The 20698-nt window shown below is 37.9% G+C and overlaps 1 protein-coding gene across 11 annotated transcripts in view; it reads right to left on the bottom strand.

Moving 5' to 3' along the window:
• Positions 1-13109: 13109 nt before the first annotated feature.
• FGFR2 (fibroblast growth factor receptor 2) overlaps positions 13110-20698 on the bottom strand; it is a 97990-nt gene continuing 90401 nt past the window's right edge. For all 11 annotated transcript variants that reach the window (XM_054034084.1, XM_054034085.1, XM_054034081.1 and 8 more), the window contains 3 exons: positions 19590-19727; positions 17653-17758; positions 13110-14899 (listed from right to left, as the gene is read on the bottom strand). In XM_054034084.1, the coding sequence (XP_053890059.1) occupies positions 14735-14899; positions 17653-17758; positions 19590-19727 (409 nt within the window). In that variant the 3' untranslated portion in view covers positions 13110-14734. The remainder of the gene's footprint in view (positions 14900-17652; positions 17759-19589; positions 19728-20698) is intronic.

Here is a 20698-nt window from a genome sequence, read left to right as displayed (position 1 = left end):
ACTCAGCTTTACCGGCTACTCTGAGAGTGACTACTTCTAGAATAAAAGGGTAATTTCTTCTCCATACAGATTCCATCTCTGGCCTCTCTGTTGAGACTGCCAACAATGATACCAATTAATTTCTATTGTGATGAAGGATATTCTGATGTTGGCATTTATCTAGTAGGAACTTGACTGAGAACTTTATCACATTTTACATAGCCAATGACCTATCAATCATCACATGGTAATTTGTTCCATAATAGTGACATGGAAGTAAAAGTCTCCACAAGCCTCCTGACCAATCTCTCAAACCATCCAAGTCCCCTTAATATCATCTCCAACCAAATCTAAATAAAAATAAAACTTCCATGAGATTAGTAGATGGATCATTATTATTATTATTTAATTTGATACCTGGCTGAGACTACAGATAAGGCTTTTAACAGAAGTGTTCACACAAACTTTAGAGGTCTGCAAATCTCAGTGAGAAATATAGCATCATTATGTGAATAGGTCAGACAAAGCTAACATCAAATGGGTCCTTCCCATGCATACTTTGTCTGCCAAAATATAAGAAGCCTGGAAACCTTCCAGCATTGTCAATAACAATAATCATTTTAAGACTAGATTATTACTTGCACTAGGCAAAAGGACTAAATTCCTTAACTCCCCTAATGGACTACATGGACCTTGGGTCCTGGTGCACAGAAGGAAGAGGAACTATTCACCCGCTTCCTCTCTACAAAGAAGAGAAGGAGTTGCAGGAATGGGCAGTGGATTGGGCTGAGTGTTGGTTCCATCCACACTTCTTGATGGACAGTAGCTGAGCCAGTGGTATAGGCCAGCAGTAAATTATTACCTTCATAAGCAAGGATGAAGCACAGGAAGCACTGACACTTGCGTGTCTCAATCACAATGTCTCCTAACACTACACCTAGGTTGGTGTAGTTTATACACCATCCATGACTCAGGCCTGTGCCTCAAATCACAATCCACCATTTGATATTTCTTTGTCCCAAATATTTTTTAGAAAATAATGTGCTTTTCACAGAGCAACTATTAAGTGATTTCATCATGATTTGGTGTGATCCAACAATGCTTGCTGGATTAATGAAACTGGTTAAAAAGGTATAGAGAAATATGTATACAGATTACAAAAACTAGCATTATTTAATGTGGAAAGCAGACGTTTTAGTGGGAACTTTGACTCAGATATTTCAAGGTAATGAAAGCTATTGTGGGCACTAATCCATTCCTCCTTTGTATGCTGTCCCTTAATAAGGAACCTGAGGGTCACTTAACAAAATTAATGGTTAGTAAATGTGAACAAGTCCAAGAAAATAATTCTTTTACACAGCAGGTGAAATTTACTGCTGTAGGAGGTCAGAAAGTCAAATACTGTAACTGGATTTAGGAAAAAGCTGGATAATTTCATTTATAATAGCATTTGTAGTTGTGCATTCTGAGATAAAATTATTAAAAGCTCATGCTTTGGGGGTAAAATGATTGCCACTGGTTAGGAAGAAACCCTCCCCACCGTCCAAGGTACAGCATTGCACACTTGATCAGGTGTACACTAGGAGTTTTAAGGCCTTCCTCTGAAGCGAAGTGTTGACCACTGCTAGAAACAAGATGCTGGAATTGATGGAGCAGTGATCTGATTGATTGCGGCACTTATTACAAAGTTTCCTTTGACTCTAACATTAAGACACATGGCATGTGAACACTTAATATTCTGTACCAGTTGCCCCAAGGATCCCAAAAGATATGGACCAAATTCTACTGTGTGTAATGAAAGTAATACAAACTATCAGAAGGTTTCACTCCTCATTGTCCCCAGTTCCTTGTGTGCTAGGCACAGGTGGAAAATGCTATCATGTAGCAATCAGCCAGGTAGCGGCTTTATCATCATCTGAGTGGGTGAATAATTAAGGTTCAAAACATGGCTTTTGTCTGAATTCAGCCAAAACTAGTTTATATATCCATATGGTCTAATACATGAGTGGTAAATATGTGATAATAAAGACCCTGCAGATTAATGATTTTGGCATTTGAGAGGCTTCTTGTGTTATCTAAATACGTTCAGGAGGAGAGTCTGCATTCTAACTACTTGAGCTAATTTTGTGCTTTAGAATGTACACAGTGTAGAAACGTTCACCGTTACACATTCACAGAAACGTTATATGTAACGTTACTGGTGTACATGATACACATTTTAAAACTTATTTATTAAATCATGAAATTCCATATTTAAAATGTTGTCTGCCTTTCAAAGGGAAAAACAATAGAAAACATAGTGATAGTAATTATAATGGACTTTACGGTACTGCAATGTATACCATTACCGTGCTTTTTATGGTACTGCCTGTCATGCTGTCTGGAGTACCTCACAACTGAGAGTGCCTATCTCAGGGCAGACTGTCAGAAAACACGGCAGACAGCCTAAGCTGGTGGTGGGTTGTGTAATTAGGTTTCACCATACCAGTAACAAATATGAGCTCCTGGATCACTATACAAGCCTTATCATGGAGTCACAGACAGTCCCAATAGCCTCTCCAGTCTATCTTGCCACCCAGACAAACTGAACTTTGTGATAAAAGGTTATTTAAACCAAAAAAATCACACATAGATTGTTCCCAGTCCCAAGGTACCAGCCACTTACTCCAGATCAATTGGTACTCCAGATCCTACACCAAAGACAATACAAAAAGAACAGGAGTACTTGTGGCACCTTAGAGACTAACAAATTTATTAGAGCATAAGCTTCTGTGGACTACAGACCACTTCTTCGGATGCATATAGAGTGGAATAAATATTGAGGAGATATTTATATTTATTCCACTCCTGTTCTTTTTGCGGATACAGACTAACATGGCTGCTACTCTGAAAAAAGACAACACAGGCAGCCAATTCTATAGTAAACTAACTATAGGTTTATTAGCTAAGGAAAGGAAATGAGAGTTATTGAGAAGTTAAATCAGCTAAAATATATGTACAGGTAAGTCATAATTTATAATTCCAAGTAGTGGCAGTGATATAATAAATTGCCAGTTTCCCAAAAGTCTTTCAGGGTACCCAGATTGTGTCTCGGGATCTCTGCTTTGCATCTTGTACAGTCCCTTGTAAGAGTCCAAACAGTTTAGAGATAAGGGATCTTTCTTTGAATCCATATTTATAGTTTCTTGACAAAGAAAACAAGCTAAGAGTGTCTCTACCCCTGTGGGCTTTTCCTTTGATGACAGTGAGGGAGAAATGCACTTAAATCTTTTGTCCTCTGACCATCATATATATTGGCCACTTGCTTTGAAATTAGCTTGTTCTGGTAAAGTCCTTAAGTCCTTCATTAGCATTTCACAAGATTTCTTTGATGGGTGATTTACTTACAGGGTTATACACAATGTAAATGTTTGCTACTACATTATAACAGGAACAGATAAGTGAAAACATTACAAGGAACATTCCACTAGCATTCATGAAGTTTAAATGTATGAATACACACTTAAACACGTATTCTGATCTGTACTAATACACAAGTGAATTGGCCTGTGGCCCTGGATTGACCTTGTCTGCTAGTATCACACTGCCTATACTTAGTATGGGAACTATTACAAATGCTATAGTAAATTTAACTATGGCAAGTGGTAAATATCTTGTTTTTAATGGGGTCCACTATATACACACCCTTTTGAGCCCATCCAGGCCCATACATCTGTGGCCTTCTGAGCTGGGCATCTCCAAAACAGCAAAGGTTTCATATCCATGCTGACTCCTTCACTATTCAACATCTATATTAGTGACTTACCCTGATACAATTTTGTGCAAGTTCATTTATGCTGATTACATTACTCTTGTAGTACAAGGCAAAGCCCTCACCACTATCAGCAACACCCTCTCCATTAATCTCAAGATAATGGTAGAATACTTCCAATATTGGAAACTCCACCGTAGTACTTCCAAAATCTTGGTAATAGCCTTTCACCTAAACAGCAAAGCCTCCAAGGAACCATGCAATGTCACCTTCTGTGGTCAACTGGTCCAAAATGAACTGGTCCAAGGTTACACCCAAGTACTTTGGATAGGGCTCATTTTGGACCAATGCTTGGCTTTTAAAACTCATCTGGAAAGGTAAAAGCGAGGACTAGCCTTGTCCAAAAACTTGTGGGCACAAGGGGTGCTAATGCACGCACACACTTCAAACAGTGACTCTAGCATTAATATACTTGACTGCTTACTACAGTGCACCACTCTGGGTGGGCTGGTCACATACCAGATCTCTGGACAAGCAGCTTAATATTATGATGAGAATCACAGCTGGAACATCAACACCCAGCCAATGGTTGCTCCACCACAGACATACATGCACACAGCATATGAATACAATCAAAGAATGGCCAGCTTAAACTTACCAATTCATGAGGATCTCCAGAACCTTCTGAAGACGCACCTGAAATCGCACATGCCTTTTTGGGTCCAGTCTAAGGCTCTTAAAGAATCCTCATTCAATCCTGAGGCACATTGCACTGGAAAGAATTCTGGAGCAATGCTAATATCCTAAACATGCACTTCATTGCCGACCCCACAAAAGAACTTCCAGGCATTAAACAACTCTGGAAACAATGGTCCACCTTGAACCATTACAGAATATCACATGCTGTCATGTCTCTCATCTTCCAGAGATGTAGGAGAACACACAATGTTATTGTGGACATCACTTGCAAATGAGGGACCACATTGCAAATCAAAGCCCGCTAAGATTTTTTGCCATCGACATTTCAGACTTTCATCACTTCCAAAGCCAATTACCGCTCACTAAGCTGGACTTGGTTATTTGAACATTAATAATCACTTCTGTTTCTGTACTTGATATGTAAGAATATCTAGGATGGGAGACGAGGTGTTTGAGCAAAGTTTATGTAAATAAGTTTTCAATTTATTCTCAAGCTCTCAGGGCCGTCTTCCTTTGCTCCTGAACACAGAATCAGGAGTCATGGAGAGTTGCCACTGACCTAACCCAGGGAGCGTGAGCTCCACCTTCTCTCATCAATATTGGTAGAGTAGCCAGGAGTTTTCTATTGTGTTATCAAGGATCTGGGGCATCCTCAGTCCTAATCTGTAGAGGAGTGCTTCCTTGATTTTTCCTTAGTCACTTCAATAGGTAAAGATAAGGAACACAGGATTTCTCTCGAGTAACTTCAATTTTTCCCTAACTTGTTCCATGAAGTAAAGACTCTGAATATTTGCAGTAGATATAACAGTGATAATATTGACACTGCTTTCATTATACTGTGTCACCTCAAAGAATAATGAGGATTTCTCCTCCAAAGATAAATGTGCAAGAAGGGCAAAAAATGTAGGATTTTATTCTATTATTGTAATCCTTTAAGAAATAATATAACATTCAATAGTACTACTTGGGTAGGTTTTTTGGAAGTTGTATATATTTCAGGATGGGGGGAGGAGAAACTATGAAAATCATAAGAATTAAAGGTGTTTAAAAAGACAAAACTGTTTACAAATTTAGTATGTGGCTTTACAGGGTTTACATATGACCATTTCTCTGGTATGTATTAACAAAAAACTATCTTTTCCTCAAAGGAACCTACTATTCATGATTGCAGTCCCTCTGAAAAGAGAAGGGGCAGCCATTATGCCCACACAAACCACTGGGGATTTATTTCTTTGTTAATTTCAAGCCCTTCCCACCTCCCGTGAGTTGAAACAAAGTAATATACTTGAAACAGCAAAGAGATTCCTTTGTCCTTTTCCTGAAGTTGTCGTGATTTTTTTTAGATCTCTTTCTTAGTGATTGAAAACAGCATTTAAAGTTAAAGTCTTTTCTTTGTTTCCCTCACTCTCTCTCAAAGCCCCACTCTAACCAAACCATAGTGATGTTTGAAACGGATTCAGTGAGCAGTATCTGGAAACTTCAGTTGAGTTGATTGATGGTGTTTAATTGCATTCTGTGTCTCATAAACGCAGTATCGTAAATCTACCAATTGTCAAACAGAACAAGGTGATTAATGGAGCAACAGCCGTCTGTCATTAGCCTTACAAAGAAATCTCGAAAAATATGAAGGTCTTTAACAGTGCATGTTTCTGAACTACTGATGTGTTGTGTGCTCTGGTGGCAGATCGGGGAGTGGGAGGAGGAGAAGGGCCCCAAACAGAAAGACAGCATATACAGTACAATCAAAAGCAACTAACCACATTGCCTCTCAACTCTTTGTCTATCTGCAACAAGCCAGCCAGAGCATGAGGGAAACCACTGCAGATTTTGCCTTTATGTATACTGCAAGATTAAAAATTAAGACAGCTCAGTACATATTCACAATTTGACTTCACACATATGCAGTATATATGGCAAATAAAGTTTATTGACTTTTAGAAGGTCCAGAAATTGGATGATTTCACTAGGGCTTGGTTTGGATCTGAGTGACATCCTCCACATTTAATGCAAATACTCAAAAGGAGGTTGGATATATTTAAGACTTATTAGAACTAGCCTGGGCTATAAATGCTGTTTCCTGATCATTGAACCAGCCAAGGATAAACACAGTATCCATGAACACTGGAGCACAGAATCAAACAAGAACAACAAAATGTTGCCAAATGTGACGGAAAAACCTTTTAATTCACAAATGAAAACATTTCTACTTCTTTTTTTTTTTATCCAACCCATTATATATGTATATATATATTGAAACTTAAAAAAAAATTGTTCATTATGTCTATTCAGTAGTTAAACTGTGCTTTATGTCTATTGTATGTCTGTCAAGTATTTAGCCTCATGGTTAGCAATCAGCAGAAGGGAAAGGGGCCAATATTAATTCTGTTTTCCTTCTGAAAGCCAGACAGAATGCACTGCTGGGCACTCAAAAAAATTAGAACCTGCTTTATGGGAAAAATCCAGAACTAGAGTAAAGCAACATAGCTCCATTCAAGTCAAAGAAACCAAGCTGATTTATACCAGCTAAGGAGCTAGCCCTAACAAATGTCATAAAATAAGCACCTGAAAATGTTCGTGAAAAGTAAAATCCATTTTTACAACTAGGCAAGCAACATTTTGCTAATTAGCAGACATAAATGTGGGTCTCTCCCCCCCATGTCTATATTTTTAAATGGAAATACATTCATTTTTAATTGTTTCCAATATTTTAAAATAAAAAATGAAAGATAGATAAGAAAGCTGGCATGAACAATAAAGAGAAAACCCTTGGAAAAGTTGCCTTTAGGCAATTTTCATACGTACCGGCACTTTCACAACAGACAATCCAGACATTCATGTTGGCATCTTCACAGGGTGAGGAGAGAATGAGAACCAACCTTACATTGAGAGCTAACACCAGTTGTGCAGGTTTTCTTCTATCACCTCTCTTTTCTAAAGATGTCCATTTTGTGGTCAAAACTTATTCTTTAAGATGATGTCCTTGGATCCCAGTTCTTGCAGAATACCCAGGTGAGATGGATCATCTTCCACGTTTTTATATTCCTCAGTTTCCTCTTATAGATTCTAGTGCCAAAGCTAATAGCAGTTCTGACTCATCTTCTAGTATAGGGGCTTTGTCATTTGTTCTCTGAAACTATTCTCTTCTTTTTTCCATGTTCCAGAGCATGTCAAGAGGAACACAGGCAGTATGTGACCATTGAGACCATGTCAATCAGAGTAGATTGCACTTGGGATGTTTTCCATTTCTGAACGAATTTTTACAGAGCCAATAGCAATGTGCTAGGAACTTGATCCTATTGCCATTGAGCTCAAGGGCAAAACTCCTTTTAACTTGGGTGGGAGAAGGAGCAGGTTGTATTATGTGGACGAATCCAGTGTAAATTGTTCAATACATATTGTACCAAATGTATGTGCGTTGGAACTTCATAGATTAAGTTACACCAGGGAATCGTTACTCATCACAAGGGATGAGTTTCTACCATTAAGACTCATACAACCCATCTACATAGACAATATACATGCCACTGAGTGTGACATTTGTGGCACAGTACAAGTATTATCTTGTAAAGTGAATGGATAGATGAAAGGTCGGGGAGAGGGTATTCCCAATTCTGCCATTAACTCATTGTGTCACATTTCCTTTTACCTTCAGCATTACTACCACCAGAAACTCTCAAGTACAGTTCATGATGAAAATAATGGGTAAAAATCTTGGCTTTGTTGAAATCAATTGCCAGATTCCCATTGACATCGGTGGGGCCAAGACTCATCTAATATCAGAAAAAGTGGAGAGATGCAATTTATAATTCTGCTGGATAGGTCAGCAAAGAAAGGCATCCTTCTTCCATTGCAGTTTGATTCTTTTCCCAGTAAAGATCATCACATGCAAACCTCAAGCATGAATGGTTAGAGTTTTCTTCAGAACCATTGGCACTAACTCATTTTTCCAGGTCCTCAAATGTTATGGATGTCTTACGGTTTAAAAGACAATGTGCCAAATTCAGCTGTCATACAAGGTGGTACAACTCCATTCTTGTCAATGGTGCTGGTCCCACTTATTCCAGGATTGGATTTAACCCAGTATTGTGAACTGCCAAACAATAATTAAGATGTCAGGTCCCTCACTGTCTTCAATTCAGCAGTTAGCATTATGTAGTTTTGTTTGTACCACTCTGTGGCAACATAATTTTGGAAGAGAAAGTACTGCATGCTGCTGAATAAACCTAAAAAATTATAGCTGTGCCAGGGAAACATGTCTAGACAAAATAGTGCACCTTGGCTACCTTCTTCTCTCAAATGTCTTTAAAAATACAGTCTTTGGCACTTCAGATTTTTCCATCAATTTTCATTTTCTCTTGCTCAGATATAATATGCCATGGACGTCTCCAAATGGCAGGGGCATCGGAAGCAGACTTTGGTCTCCTTTCCTATTCCTCCATCCACTCCCTATTGCTTCAGAACTGCTTCAAGGCACTGCACCACTTTAGAAGCGGCACAGAGTCCCTGCTCCAAGGAAAGCACTAGACCTCTTCCCAGACTTCCTCAGAGTATAGGCGAGTCTGTTCAATAATACACCCTTTCAGAGGACACAGCATACTCTTTCAGCACATTCTGCTGGCTGATGAAAAGGGGGCATGGCTCTGCCTCCTCCCCACTGACTCACATTTGAAGTGGTGTTCCAGAAAATGCATGGAGGAATTGCATTTACACCTTCCCTTCACACACACGTTCAGGCAGCATCTGCCCTGTGTTCCTTAATGACTGGTGCATTACCACAGTCACACATCAGAAATGTTTTTTTTTTTTTAGGAGCTCTGTGGAAATATAAAAGTTATTAGAGCTGGTCGAAACTCAAATGTCAAAATGTTGGAAATTCCTGCAGAATAGAAATTCTGTTTTAATTCCCAATTGGAAAATATATTTTTTTAAATTTTCCCACACAATGAAATTTAAAACAAACAAACTTATTGGTCCAAAGCATACAGTTTCAATAAAACAAAAGGTGTTTTGTTTTAAATTTTTACTTTTTAAAATGTTACATATAAGTTATAAAATAAAATAAATTTTAAAAGGAAAAGTCATTTTGAAACAAGAATTAAAAATGCTCCATTATGATAAGGTTGAAACTCTTCATTTAAAAAAAAATTCTAAACAAAATTTCATCTAAATCAACACTGTCCAAAGTTTCAATTTCGACTGAATTGTTTTTCCAGCAGAAAGTGCTGTCAGAAAATTGCCAGCCACCTCTAAACATTAGAAATGAAGCCAACCCCGAATCTTGAACTGGGAACTCCTTAGATGTTTAGGGGGCGAGGAATAAGAGGTGGTGGGAGAGAATCCGATTAAAATCCCCCCACATTCAACCATGTCCCCTGTGTTCTAGGTCAGGTCCGGTGGCCTATTTCCTGGCTCTGGTTCAGATGCATCCAAAACACCTTGTGAACAGCTCACAACATTCTGATGTCATCACATTCAAAATCTGATTCAACCTGAACTCCTAACCTTGTACAGTCAATTAAGTCTAACTTGGATCCATCAACCACCTATTTTGCCAATTGCAATAAAAATGTGTTTTGGGTGATTTCAATATTTAAATTTCTTATTATGTTTGCATTTGGTGTTTTACCTTCTCTGTTTCCTTACTAGTAGCACTAGCAGGAAATTAATTTTCAGTCATTCATTTCGGTGTTCAGATCTTTTTTGTTAAACCTAAAGCTTAAACTGTAATGCGTAGTGCATCCTACAGATGAATACAAGAAGGAAAAGAGTAGCTTTCCAGACTTCCTCTCCAAAACTGAGGTCATATTATGCAAGAACCATGCTCAGGAGTTCTATGGAAAACACAGTTAACCAAGGATTTTGCAACTGTAAAAAAAGAGGAAAGAAAGCTCACTTTCTCCACAAACAAAATCAATTGACTTCTTAACCTGCATTTCATTTCCAGATATGACTATTATGAAAACTCATAACCAATGCTCTGTATCCACATTTATAGGCGAGGCAGGGTTAACAACTAACCTTCTTAATGTGAATTGTTAGCTGTAACTGCATGTCATATTTTTAGGAGAACAAATTTATTTCATGAAGAATTATATTTTCCATATAAATATAATTATTCATAGCAATCAGCTCATTAGAGTTATATAACTTCCATTTTATAAGAAGTTGCTTTATATTAAAAATGTTGGTTACTATTTTTTCTTCTGATACTAGTATCCTAATCAGTTTTACATTTGTGTCTAGATTTTTTTTTTTAAGTTTCCATACACACTTCATAAAACAAAGCAAAAACAAAAAACAAAACAAAAACCAGAAAAACCAACACCAAGAAAGTTCCTGGAACTTCTTCCCCGGAGATTTGTGTCTCAGTAAGTTTTTTCAACAGTTTCAATATGTTATTGCAAAAAACAAAATTTTGCAATAAAGCTGCCCATTTGATGAGATGCTTGATAGTCACTTGCAATTACTTGAGCAACTGATAGGTAATAATAGACCACAATCAAGTCATCTCTTAACCTTCTCTTGTATAAACAAACCGTCTTGAGGTTCTTAAGCCTCTTCCATTATAGATCATGTTCTCCAGTACTTTAATCATTCCTGTGGCTCTTTTCTGAAATATTTCCTATTTTTTCAAATTTCTTTCTGAAGTATGGATGCTAGAACCCATAAGATCTCCAGAACAAGTGCTCATATTATTTTAAAGAACAAGAAACCAAGCTTTTTCCCATCTTTGACCTTCATTCATAATTTTGAGTATTCAGTGTCATAAATTATGTTCTGTCCAGTATGAAGTGTAACATCCTAACAAAGGATGTGAGGCAAAAACAAGACAAGAGGTAAAAATGAAAACAAGTGCATGAAACCTCCGTATAGACTGCAGCTGTATTATCCTGTGCCATAATCCTGTCTTCTCACATGCTAAGCAGGGTTGGGCTAAATCAGTATTTGAATGGGAGACAACCTAGAAACAATTAGGGGCTACAGCAAGTGGTGATGGATATTGAGTACATGAAACTTTTCCATCCGAGTCACTTCTTGAGTCATGCTCTAGTTTATTCTGAGGGAACATTGTAGTGGTGGTGGTCCCATGTTTCAAGTAAGATGTAAAACCAAATTTCTGACCTGCTGATGAAAGAGCTGTGGCAATTTTTTCAAGATTAAAAGGTGCTTGCCCTTGTGTCCTGGCCAAATTCTAACTTGAATATTTATATTCTACCTGCCTAAACTGCCCCTGCAATTCCAACTTGATATGCTATTCTTCACCTCTTATGTAGGAGTTGCGCATTGTTTCTGCGCTGCTGCATTCTGTTTCAGAAATGTCTGCCTCAAAGGGCAGTAATTACCTCCAAGGGATGGAGAAGAAATAGGGTAGCACAAAGGAATGTAATTAGAAGTCATGGCATGAAATTAGGTAAAGGGAAAAATGTATTCCATACATCGGGAAAAGTCCTGACAGTGAGATTTATGAAACTGTAGAAAATTTCCCACAGTACGAGGTGGAAGCCTAAATCCTTGGGATATTTTAAGCAAGAATGAACAAAGCAGCAGCAAATATGCCATAGGGAACAATCCTGTACTGACCAGCACTAGTTTAGATGACCTAATAGATCTTTTCCATTCAATTTCTATGAGTCTATGAATGGTTTAATTTCAAAGATGGCCTGAAAGTGGGGAAGAGTCTTTTAAAAAAAAACAGATTCTTCTCATAGCCCCTAAGAAGAGCCTCTCCAAAACAGAACTGAGGTGCCACAATTGGATATTTACTGGACGTTTTATGAATTCTTTGGGTCTGGAGCAAGCATAGCAGGGGATGGCGATGGATGCCTGATGGATTTAAATAGCTCTTTAGGGCACTGAACGTCTATTGGTTATACCTAGTACCTAGCACAATAAGACTGAGGCATCTAGGTGCTAGTGCAATACAAAACAAATGTTTGAAGGTTTATACATAAACATTAACTTGCTTTGTGATGTGTGTAAGAGGCTATGAAAAAACAGCATCTATGGCAAACTCCCCATCCTAGCGCACAAAAACCTCTCTTATTAAATTGAAGCATCAGAACTTGTTTAGCTCTTATGCTTTGTATATGAATCTAGGGTTGATAGGTAGCATTTAAAAGTCTAACTAATAAAGGGGGGAAATAATTTGCTATGGAAATAATTCAAAATTCTAATTTAGACAGACCTTCTTTCCATCTGCTATGTTTGTTAGAAAGCAGCTCCGATTATTTCTAAAATTTTGCATAAGGTATCAAAGCAGGAATGTAGGGCAAAAATAAATGACTTGTGGCAATTTCCTTTCATTTCGCAACAACCTTTTACACAAAGTATAGTACCATTCAAATATTAATATAAATGCTTACTAGCAATGGATATAAGCTGGCTGGAACAAACAGAGAAAGATATTTTCAGAAACCAAATTTTTCTTGGCATCAATTTGTTACCTGGGCAAATCACACATTTTCAGCTCAAACTAATATTCTGCAAACACCAAAGCCTATATATCTTTACTCAGGTGAGTAAAGTGACTCATGCTTACATGTGTGAAAGACTGTGTACAAACCCCTGCACTAAAAGAATGTTTTGCTAGAATGAGATCTAATGTAAAGCCAATAAGAAGAATTACTTGATATGCCCTGTCATTTTAAGTATAGGAAACCATTTTGTAAGACACACAGGATTAAAAAAATAAGCTGCATGACATTTATTTTGTAATGTTAACATTAATATCTGTAGAAACATTTTATTGTCAGTACAAAAGTTAACAGATGTTAATACTTTCCCCCCAAATTTTTAATAAGTAAATCAGTGTAATTTGCATTTGTATTGCATGGCTATATCAGTGTGAATGGGTGTTTTGAAAGTAAAAACACAATACTTAAAAAAATATATAAATGAAAGAAATGCAGTAATATTTTGTCTGACACCAGCGCTATGCCTGATATTAAGGAATAGTTTGGAAAAATATACTGGAGCCAGCATGAACTAATCCCTTAAAAAGATGGTAGTATTCCTATGGCAAATTGTCATTATAAAAACCTCTCTCTTTTTAACTTATGTTACAATATAGGAACAGCCTGAAAGGCTACTATCAGGCCAGAAGATCTGGAACCCATTATCAAGTCAATGAAGACAATACTAGTTAATTTGATGCATGAGCAACGCAGAGTGGAAACTCAGCTCTTTTTAGAGCAGTACATTCTGCTATGGTTATAGACAAGTTAATGTCTTTCCTTACTTTAGGAACCCATTAAAGACTCTCTTTTTTTTCTCTCCATAGAATGATTGTGTTTTTTTGGCCTTAGAAAATATTGTTCAAGTGTCACACATGCTTTAGTGATAGCTACAAAACCAGACATACAGAAAACAGAATACCTTCTTATTAAAGAATTAATTTTTTTAAATAGGGGAATTTTGATATTGATAAGAACAATCATCTGGCACTGAAGTTTAAAACACAAATAAATCAAAAGCGTAATTCTCCCCAAATTAGTTATATACTGTAAATATTTCTTTTTTTTAAAGATCTGACAACTACTAAAGTCTGAGCAATATATCTACTAGATCTCTGTGCTGCCTGCTTAGAAATGCCATTTAAATTACAAAAAACAACCCTATAAACGATTAATTGTTTTGTACATTACCAATTAGTTAATAAATTAACGATATACCATTTTCCCTGAAAGCAAAGTATTTCCCACCTTTGAATGGTGAAAATTAAGAAATTCTGTGTAAGAACAGCATTTAGCAAATAGCTGTTAAAAAAAAAAAAAAAAAAAAAAAGAACTAATTTGCTAGGTGGATTGGAACATCCATTTTTAAATCAATACAAAAAATAATTCATTGTAAATATATAATATATATTTATACATATTTTGAATATATTTACATACATCCAGCACCTATATACTGCATTTGTGCTCTGTAAGTGTGTGCCAACATATATTTTCTCCAAATATTACAAAATAAACAAAAAAGGCAGACCCAGAGTTTGCCTTAAGTCCAACTGGTCCATGGTACAAAGTCCATTGCAGCTTGCGGTGAGCCAGAAAATTGACATGGTGAGGTTTGTCCATACATGGCCCATAAACATACTCCTTCTTTTGGAATTGGTTAAGAGTTCCAAACTATATAATTCTTTACACATGTTCTGACCATCTTCCTCCAAGATATTTTTTCTTCTTCTTATATTTCATATGTACAAACAGAAACATTAGGGTCCTGGAGAAAAGAGCTCTTTACTTGTGGTAGGTAGGTTGGCATTCTTGTTTCTTTATTCCTCTGAGGAATAAGAATGCTTTCCTTTCATGTTTTAACACTACCATTTATGTGCTGGTACTTGGGAAGACAGGGTTCATAAGGCATTGGATCAGGTGAAAAAACAGAGTCATCACCTGAAGAACACGAACTCCTAGTGTCGGGATAACTGGGTGAATACTGTTCAAGAGGTCCACTGAGGTCCAGATATTCCTGTAATGGAAGAGAGAAATAATATTATTTATATAAATGACAAAAGCACATTGCCACATGATTTGGCTTTGTCATGCAGTACGTGTATTTCACAGACAAAAAAAGTTCAGGCAATTCTATGCTAAGAAAGATCAGCTACATTCAAAATTGACTGTTGCCTATACATCAGAGAGAGAGAGAGAGAGAGAGAGAGAGAGAGAGAGAGAGAGAGAAAGAAAGAAAGAAAGAAAGAAAGAAAGAAAGAAAGATTCAGTCAGTCTAAGGCAGACGTGTCATTTCCAACAACATGAGCATTAACCGCATCAGTAGAAATAAACACGCTCACCACATCAGAAGAGGACTTTTTGCTTATAATGATAAAAATGAAATTTTCATCCTAAATAGAACCATTTTTCTCTAGCATATGGTAATGATTTGGAGAAAAAGATACTTCCATTTTTATATTCCTTTGGTCAGTTTGACTATCTGGTTTTAAATTTAGACTTAAACATGTACTGCACTGGCATACTCATGAGAACTGAAATGAAAAATAACAAAACCATATTCATTGAATTTGGGTTCTCTACACTAAATATTCTGCCACTTTTTTTTTCTTTTTTCTTTCTTTCTTTGTTGTTGCCTCCTAGAGCAGTGGTTCTGTGTACCGTTGGGGGTATGCAGAGGTTTTCCAGGGGGTACCATCAGATCATCTAGATATTTGCCTAGTTTTACAACGGGCTTCATAAAAGCACAAGCAAAGTCAGTAAAATTTCATACAGACAAAATGAGAAAGCCAGTATTTTCAGTATTAGTGTGCTGTGACATTTTTGTAAGCAAGTAGTTTTTAAGTGAGGTGAAACTTGGGGGTACGCAAGACAAATCAGACTCCTGAAAGGGGTACAGTAGTCTGGAAAGGTTCACAACCACTGTCCTAAAGTAGCCATGACCAAACCAGAATAGCAAAAAAGAAATAATTTCAGTTTAATCCAAGGTTCGAGTTAAGCAACTTTTACTAGAAACGGCAATTTTGGCAGGAGAATAAAGTTACTTTTTCCCTTGAAAAGTTCCTTCTGTTTCAACTTCTGAAAGGCAGCTGTATTCATTTAACGCTATCTCTTCATTTGCTAAACCACAAGTTATGATCATGCTGACGAGACAAATCTTATCAGTCAGTATTTTATACTGCAGTGGATACTTTCATTTAATTATTTGATTAAAATTATTTTTCAAAATCATATCTTAAAGTGTCAGGACTTTATGATTGTAGCTTTAAAATGAGAGCAACAATGGAGGTTTTCACACACACACACACACACACACACACACACACACACACACACACACACACACACACACACACACAGAAGGCAACAAAATGGTTCCTAGACTGCTGTTTTGATCTAATATAACTTCATATTTCACAAGCAAATGTTTTTAAACTGGCCTTTGTGGCTGTCTGAAGACAGGACACACATGTATGTTAGGGAAACAGCTCTAGGGCACCAGAATGGTCTGGAAATTTCTAACACAAATGGAAGCACGAAGTATTAGAACATATGAGAGAGAGAGAGAGAGAGAGAGAGAGTGAGCGCATGCATTCTCATGAGATTTCTAGCCCCGTTCGCAGATCCAAGAGTTTCACATAATTCAGTTAATCATCTGGGCTGAGATCTTCACCCCCCACTCCAGCCTCTTTACACCACACAGAAGAGCCAAAGTGGTGTAAAGGGACCTAAAAGCCTCATATCAAGCTTGAAGAAGATTACTGGAGCTGGCCTGATGGAATACAGTGATAAGATTGCTCCCAAAGACCCCTTGGCAAGCCCCAGTGCAGGTGGTGTGCAGGGGAGGGAGGGTAAAGGGTCATAGCCACAGCATTGTGGGGATTATGGGTAGCACAGCAGCCCATAGGTTAGCAAGTAAATAGGCCCCTGTAGGCTGTGTGGCTCCTAGAGCAGCATAGAATCAGGAGGGTGCAAAGACAGCTTTAAGCCCCCTCTTCCTCTTAGGGATGCAGCATTTATCCAAACCAAACCACCAAACTTTTTGGTAGCTTTTCAGTGGTAAAAGAACTGAAATGATCCCTATCTGTATATCTTAATGCATTGCTTGCTACAAATAATAGATTTTCAGACCTCTGAAAATAAGATTTTAAGAATAAAATAGCATCATGTATATTGCTAACAGGAATGGTGCTAGCTGTTGCCCTTGTAGAATTGGATGGTTTCTCCATATTCCCCTCTGGGTTCTTGTTTTCCCAGCAGAACTATTTCAATGATCCAAATTAACTCCCAGACAGATCATTTGAAATCTGCCATTTACCTCGGCTGCTTTTTCTGACCTAATTACTATAACTGAGAATCAAACTAAGTTAATAAATTCAGAATAGCATAAACTCTAAATCTCTCCCTCACAGAAAACTGAAATATTGAAATATAAATATTCCCCCCACCCACACACACACACATACATACATTTTTCCTGGATGATATGCCGAAAATATTATGAGATATGCAGAGAGACAAGTGAAAACGCTTTAATATGTGTGTGTGTGTCTGTCTGTCTGTCTATTTTGCTACATAAATCAAAACCTCTAGAAGAAAAAACATGATTTCATTAAGCCATATAGTTTAACTATGTGAGACCCCAGTGGAAAACTGATAAATAGAATAATAATAGAAATAGAGCAGAGTTTCATATTTTAATACATTACATTTATCTTGTGAACCTTATGTTCTGATCTGCTGGTTAAGACATGAATACACTTTACTTACCTCATTAGTTGTGAGAGTGAGAATTCGATCCAAGTCTTCTACCAACTGCTTAAAAGTTGGTCTCTGCGAAGGCACTGCATGCCAGCAATCTCTCATCATCATATAGCTGTATAAATATTTTACTGGGTTAATTAACCTTATATATCCTCATTGCCTGTCCATTTAATCCACAATTATTATTATTTGTATTACTGCAGTGCCTAGGAGCACTGGTCATGGATCCCAATGTGGTCATTGTACAATACTTCACTTCTGTTAAATTAGGGCTTAGCGATGAGCTTGCATTTCTAGTTTTATACCACTGCAAATAACTGAAAACCCAGCATCTAGATCACAGCATTTAGACCCAGATTCAGGGAAGCACTTAAATTCCATCAGTTTCAATGGAACTAAATCTCATGCTTAAAGTTGAACGCATGGTTAAGTACTATGCTGAATTAGGGACTTTAGTCTCTGTGAATGGTAATTATTGCTCTCTTCTACTAGAAATACAATTTAATGCAGTGGTGCCCCAACTTTTTACCTTGCGCCCCCTCCCTTACCCCTGTCTGTGCTCTCCCCCCGTGGAGCGGGGCCATGGTTCTGGGGTGGGAGGGGGAGACACGACTCCGACAAGGGTAAGGGGGGCTGAGGCTGGGGCCACAGCTGTGAGGGGGTCGGGAGCGGAGCTCCGGGCATGGGATCAGCAGCCGGGGCCTTGGGCCGGCAGTCAGTGCCAGGAGCGGAGACAGGTGGCGCTCCCCATCCCGGGCCTGGGGGTTGGCCACATCTCCTTGAATGTTCCTCTGTGTTCCCCTGGGCGGGGGATGCCCCACAGTTTGTGGACCACTGATTTAATGCCTTTTATGTCCTACCTTTGGACATTACCCGGGGTATAGCTTGGAGGGCAGATCTACTCGGTTCAACAAAACAGCATGCTACCAGAGCATAACATTTGCCATGACATGTATGGATTTTGGTCATAGGCCTGACAATTCATTTGACATATACAGCCCCACTTTCACAGGCAAGGAGCACCCACATCGCCAGCTGAAGCCAATGGAATTGCAGGTGCTCAGCACTTCTGAAAATCTGGTCTATTTCATATTCAGACTGGACCAAGCATGTTAAATTATTATAGAACTATATACTTTACAAACCGCTCTGCACTTTGTACTGCACCCTAACAGATATAGGACACTTGTACAGCATTCTGCAGCTACACAAAAACACAGCCAGAAATAGTTAATTCAATGCTTGGCTTTGCCTAGACTGGGGAGCTAAAGTGTTATGGTGCAGGTATGTACCATTAACTTTGCATTCTGAGATCTTTCATCTGAATAAAATATTTTGAGGTGCCACAGGGTGACCTTGTGTCTATGCTGTGCACTCCCACAAGCCTCTGGTTTCCTAGGAGGCCAAAGGGTAGGTGTACCTCCTAGTGGCCCACTGGGTTCTTGACAACAGGAAAAGTGGCTTGTAGCATTCTATCTTGCCAGGTGATTAATAAGTGGTGCAGACAGACTCTTGAACCTCCTCCTCTTTGGCTGGAGGAATGATGGATACTACAAAGGATCTTGAGGGTGGAGAGAACAAAATAGGGGGAAATGTGTAGCAAAGACAGTCAAGGGTCATATTCATACCTCTGTCACCAAATGCAGATAATGGTTTGCCAATAGATTTGGACTGAGTATACCACACATACATACCAAAGATTGACTCGTTGAGATTTTTTGTTTTAATTGTTTTTCAACAGTACCAGACTTAAGTGAGTCAATGTCTATCCTGTATTAGACATTTCCAGGAAACATATTCAAACAATTTCTTTTTTATACGCAATGCTACCATTTATAGAGGTAAGTAGGTTAGAAAATATTGGATTCTGCATGGGCTTCAAATCAGTATTAGCTGTGTGACTATGCCAGTGTTGTATTACTTTGGTAAATAATGGTCCTTACAGTTCATTGGTGCAGTTGGCAGGCTTATCCATTCTGTGCCCTTCTTTAAGCAGCTTAAAAAGTTCCTCCACTGGAATTCCTGGATAGGGTGAACCTCCCAAAGTGAAGATCTCCCACATCAACACACCAAATGACCAACTACAGAATAAAAGGGAACAGTGAATAATTAAATCCATCTTACCTATAAAAGCATAGGCATATCCCTGAAAGAGACAGAGAACAGTGATTCCTTGTTACTTTCTGCAGCAATTCTGTGTTTAAGGGCCAGATTCCACCAGCCTTACTCCGTAGAACCTGATTCCTCGAATACTTCCCATTTCACTGAGATAATTCATCAAATAAGGAACTACTCAATGTGGGAAACAATGGCAGAATCTGGTCCTAAATTTGGCCACAATTCAGCAGTCCATCCTTATTCAGAAAAATAGCTAAGCATGAAATTAACTTTATGCATTTGCCACTTTATGCATCTGCTGATTTGAATGGGAGGTAAGCACATGTTTAGAGTTAATTGTGTGCATAAGGGCTTTGCTCAATAGGGAGTGTCTTAAGCACATTCTTAAATGTTTCCCTGAATTGAGGCCTCTGTTTGATGTTCTCCAAACTCCCAAGTTGTCAGTTTCCAGGGCTATTGTAAATAAAACTGAAATTGTAATTTACAGTATAATTATTTATAGAATACATATATGGTAGAGCAGGTTGGAAATGTTATGACAGGACATTTCTCAGTCAGAAAATGCCAATTCATTAAAAACAAAATGTTCCACAAGAATGGGTCACTTTTGGCCAATCTTTGTGGGAAACCAGGCAGGAAACCCCGAGGAGCCATGGAGCTGGGCTTTTAGGGTCCCAGACCCTTGGCAAACTTGAAGACTACTAAAAATATACACAGATAAAATATATTCGTCAAGGTAAGGACTATATGTAGACATATGGCAACTTTTATTGCAAGTTTGCTCAAAAAAATTGGTAAAATTTAATTCTACTTTAAATATAAACTCTCTCAAAAAGAGTTCGCTACCACAAACTTGTGTTAATGGTGGTGTTTACAAATAATGAAAAAAATGTGTGAAAACCAAACGTTCATAATTCATTATGAACATTTTTTA

This window comes from Malaclemys terrapin, chromosome 7 (genome assembly GCF_027887155.1).
Source record: "Malaclemys terrapin pileata isolate rMalTer1 chromosome 7, rMalTer1.hap1, whole genome shotgun sequence".
Lineage (NCBI taxonomy): Eukaryota > Metazoa > Chordata > Testudines > Emydidae > Malaclemys > Malaclemys terrapin.
Note: the sequence above shows the minus strand (reverse complement) of the source record. Positions and strands in the feature narration are given on the sequence as shown.